General features: G+C 44.7%; 1 protein-coding gene across 1 annotated transcript; it reads left to right on the plus strand.

The window, feature by feature from the left end:
* The first annotated feature begins 1,609 nt into the window (after window positions 1-1,609).
* Window positions 1,610-3,709, plus strand: LOC128740000 (zinc finger protein 883-like). The gene is made up of 3 exons (XM_053835510.1): window positions 1,610-1,744; window positions 1,818-2,001; window positions 2,058-3,709. The coding sequence occupies exons 2-3, from the start codon at window positions 1,838-1,840 to the stop codon at window positions 3,667-3,669; spliced, it is 1,776 nt and encodes a 591-aa protein (XP_053691485.1). The 5' UTR covers window positions 1,610-1,744; window positions 1,818-1,837; the 3' UTR covers window positions 3,670-3,709.
* Window positions 3,710-4,753: the final 1,044 nt, after the last annotated feature.

Here is a 4,753-nt window from a genome sequence, read left to right on the forward strand (position 1 = left end):
TGCGCTTCAAAACAACGTGATAAAAAAAAGGCCAAACGCGAAACGCTGTCTAAAAGCCGGCCCAACACCAAAATCATATCACCACTGACAGTAAATAAAAGCCTCATGTCAAAGGCCCCATCAACAATTGATAATCAAATCAGCCTTATGAAAAAGTCGTATTACCGAATGATCTCCGAAAACGGCCAAACGCATATTTTTGCAAATTACAAAGTAAATCAATGTTTTTTCTGCTAGTTGTTGCATTACACATTAAACTATTATGTTTTTACATCATAATGTGACATTCAATTCTAAGCAACACTGTTTATATCAAATAAGGAGTTAAAAAATGATGCTCAAGTTTCAACATCGATTTTCTCGAAACTGTCAGTTTTGACTTCGGCCTATTTGAAATGTTGCTCTTTTGACAGTAGACCAAATCGAGGATTGCCTTGGAATCCTCTAACGATGGAGCAGCTAAATGACAATGCCGAAACGATATGCAGAGCAAGTTAGATGACCTCTCCGAGAGCTCCCAAGCAGCAGGTCTCACAGTCAATGTAGCGAAAACTAAGTCTATGGTAGTGAACACTGACAATGCCACCAACTTCACAGTAGCGGGACAACAAGTTGAGCAGGTAGCAGCCTTTCAATATCTTGGTAGCCAAACAACGCCCGATGGTGGTACCAAGACTGATATAGCCACACGGTTTAGGAAGGCCTGGGGTGCCTTTGCAGGTCTGCGAAACATTTGGCGCTCAAACCAGATCACTTTACGTACGAAAACCCGAATCTTTAATTCAAACGTTAAATCCGTACTGCTGTATGCCTGCGAAACGTGGTGCGTGTGAGCGGAGACAACGCAAAAACTGCAGGTATTCATTAACCGGTGCCTGCAATACATTATTCGTGCCTGGTGGCCTGATAATTGGATATCCAATGAGGAACTCCATCGTCGGTGTCATCAACGGCCGATAGCCACAGAAATTCGTGAGCGTAGGTGGAAGTGGATCGGACACACCTTGAGGAAAGGAGCGAACGAGGTTTGCAGAGCAGCACTCGACTTGAATCCACAAGGACAGCGAAGAAGAGGCAGACCCAGAGGCTCATGGCGACGGAGCTTAGCCAACGACATCCGGGCTGTAGACGAGAACCTGTCCTGGCGACAGGTAAAAGCCATGGCGGGTAACCGTCAGCAGTGGAGATCTCTGATTTCATCCCTTTGTTCTGCCGGACCGGCGGACATGGAAACATAAGTAAGTAAAAAAAAAAATCAATGTTCGAAATAGAGTGCGAAATTTTGAGAGTGCGAAATTAAAATCATCTGAGGCTAAGTAGAGAAAAATTTCGAAAAATTTATTGCGATTAGTATAGATATAAAAAGTTAAAAATTTCGCAAAATAGTTCACAGCTATGGAGAATCGCCACTCTATAGTAAAACGATCGCATCAAGCTTGTACTGAAGCTTACCGATATTATCGATACGATGCTGATATCGATGTTTTCCATCACTGACATTTACTACTCGGCAGGCAATTCGCTCGGTATATAGTTTTGCGTTTGCCTGAGGTTTTACTATATTTACGATATTTAGCATTATTTACCTATCGTTTTAACGTTTAAGACCTTAGACTATTCCTAAATTTTGATTTATCATTAAAAAGTGTAAATAGATACGTTCAAAAAGAAGTGCTTGAGTAGTTACGTGGATGAATTTAATATATTATTTTTGTAAATTTGAAAGCCTCCGCCAGACACGATCGTAAGTAATGCATTATTTCTCTATATACAATCATATTTTTATACCGAGTACATCGATCTTCTACACACTGCAGATAGCAGGATTGCAAAAATAATGGACGTTAAGGAACCTGCAATGCAAATGCAAGCCCTACAGGAAGTCTTCCCGTTTAACATCAAACATGAGCCGCACTTTGAGATAGACGATTCCACGCCGAACGCTTTTGATCAACATCAACTATTCGACAGCGCAGCAGAACAATTACATTCCCAGGAGAGGTACGTATGCTCTAGAACGTTTGATCTACGGAAATTAATTAAATACTTTATTCCAGTAATGAGCCTTTACAGTCGGCCGCATTATTACAACCTCCTATTAAGAAAACTCGAAAAAGAAAGTATCAACCCGCTTCTAATGGGAAGTTCAAATGTTCCGTGTGCGATAAGGAATTCACCCAACGTCACAGTCTCGCCTATCACGAAGGCATTCACAGTAACGAGCGCCACCAGTGTGACGTGTGTGGGAAAGTATTTCTTCGCTTGAAGAGTTTGGAAATGCATAGTTCCATGCATACGCAGGCCCCTACCCACATATGTGCCTTCTGTGGCAAAGGATTTGCTAACACCGCTCGGCTGGCTCAGCATACGCTTAGGCATAATGGTATCCGAAAGCACAAATGCGAACAGTGCCCTATGGCCTTCATTACCAAGGTGGAGCTAAAGCTACACTCACGGATTCACACCGGAGAAGAACCGTACAAGTGTACGGTTTGTGGGAAAGGTTTCAAAACGTCCAGCTATCGGACGCAGCATATGCGCAATCATACCGGAGAAAAGCCCTATGAATGTTCCGTGTGTGATAAACGTTTCTACGCTAGTAGTGCCCTTACGGTTCATATGCGAAATCATACCGGAGACAGACGTTATAAGTGTGACATTTGTGGTAAAGCATTCCTAGAACCGAGTCACCTGGCCGAGCATGTTCGCAGTCACACTGGTGAACGTCCCTTCGAGTGTGGTATATGTGGCAACACATTTATCTATGCCAGCGGCCACAGACGACATATGCTGCGTCATGCCGGAAAACGATCGTTCAAGTGCGAAGAATGCGGCAAAGAATTTAGTTCTACCAGTTATCTTGCTGTCCATGTTAAGCTTCACAATGAAGAAAGAACGCACATCTGTGACATTTGCGGTAAAGGATTCAGCGGAACGGTTCATCTGACCCAGCACAAACGAGTACACATGCTGGAACGGATGCACAAATGTGACTTTTGTGAGAAAGCATTTGTCAGCCCTACTGACCTGGGAAAGCACGTTCGAACGCACACGGGCGAGCCAGCGCTACGGCCGTACCAGTGTGAGGTCTGTTCGAAATCGTACGCCTCAACCTGGCTGGTGTCGCAGCATATGCGTAGCCACACTGGCGAACGGCCGTTCAAGTGCGAACTGTGCGGCAAGGATTTCCTCCGCAATTATCACCTCAAGCAGCACCGGCGGGTTCACACCGACGATCGGCCGTTCAAGTGTGACATTTGCCAGAAAGGATTTTTCGACAGCACCGAGCTGAAGTTCCACAGACGTTCGCACACGGGTGAGAAGCCACACCAGTGCGATGTTTGCAACAAATCCTTTACCCGACCAAGTGAGTTGAATGTGCACAAACGCGTACACGCCGACGGACCGTTGCATAAATGCGCAGATTGCGGGAAGGAGTTTGTTCAGATAAAAGCTTACAATAGGCATCGGAAGATACACAAAGATGATGAGGTGGCGGCAGGAACGCAGAAACCGGAGATAGTTGTCAAAAATGAGAGTGGAAATACCGATGATGATGAGGAGAAAATGCTAGAACAAGCGATGGTAGTCGAAAAGCAGAGCAAAGAAACAGACGAGGTGAGCGAAACGCCAGAACAGGGAATAATTATTGGAAAGCAAAGCCCGTAGCGGTAATGATTGGGAATCATTGTAATAATATTATAGTAGGTTAGATATTATTTAAAAGATATAGACGATATGTACAGATTCAGTTACAGCTTCCTAATAAAAATGTAAAGTTGCAATGTACCTTAGAGACTTTTCCTTTATTCCTAACGGATCTGTTTTTCGGCCGAAGGTGCTTTGGTTATGCCAACAAAACAAAATGAGCAAACAACTCTATGATTTTTTCAAAACTATGATTTTTTCCGAATTGCCGTCCTAAGACAAAGCCTGTTGCCTCCAGTTTACTCGGTTGTGAGCTATCGCTCACCAATGCCTCGAACGCCGAGCACACTCTGCCGAATCACGCTCCACCTGGTCTAACCATCTTGCTCACTGCGCTCCTGGTCGTCTTGTTCCTACCGGATTCGAAGCAAACACAATCTTTGCAGAGTAGTTTTCCGGTATTCTTGCAACTGTGTCCGTCATAGAGCTGTGCGAGTTCATGGTTCATCCTCCCCCTCCATACTCCGAACTCCTGTACGCCATTGAAGATCGTTCTAAGCACTCGTCGTACGAAAACTCCGAGCACTCGCAAGTCCGCCCCGAGCATTGTCCATGTTTCAGGTCCGCAGAGAACAACCGGTCTAATAAGCGTCTTGTACAGGGTGCACTTTGTACGGAGACTTAGTGTGCACGACCGCAATTGCTTGTGAATCCCATAGTAAGCACGACTCCCGCTGATAATACGCCATCGAATCTCACGACTGGTATCATTGTCCGCCGTTCCTAGTGAGCCAAGGTAGACAAATTCGTCAACTACCTCAAACTCATCGCCGTCGATCATTATACTACTGCCCAAGCGGTGTCGTTCGGTCTCGGTTCCGCTGGCCAGCATGTACTTTTAGACGTCTTTACCTTTAACCTAATCTTTTAGTCTGGTGCACTGTTCAGGCATCGTCGCAGATGTTGTGCCGATAATACACATGTCACCGGCAAAGCAAACGAATTGACATTGGCAGCTAGAAAAATTCTCTGAGAGGGGCCTAGGAGATGCCTTTCAAAAAAATTCACTTTGTATAAAACTTATATAAGCGCCATCATCGTCTTT

This window comes from Sabethes cyaneus, chromosome 3 (genome assembly GCF_943734655.1).
Source record: "Sabethes cyaneus chromosome 3, idSabCyanKW18_F2, whole genome shotgun sequence".
Lineage (NCBI taxonomy): Eukaryota > Metazoa > Arthropoda > Insecta > Diptera > Culicidae > Sabethes > Sabethes cyaneus.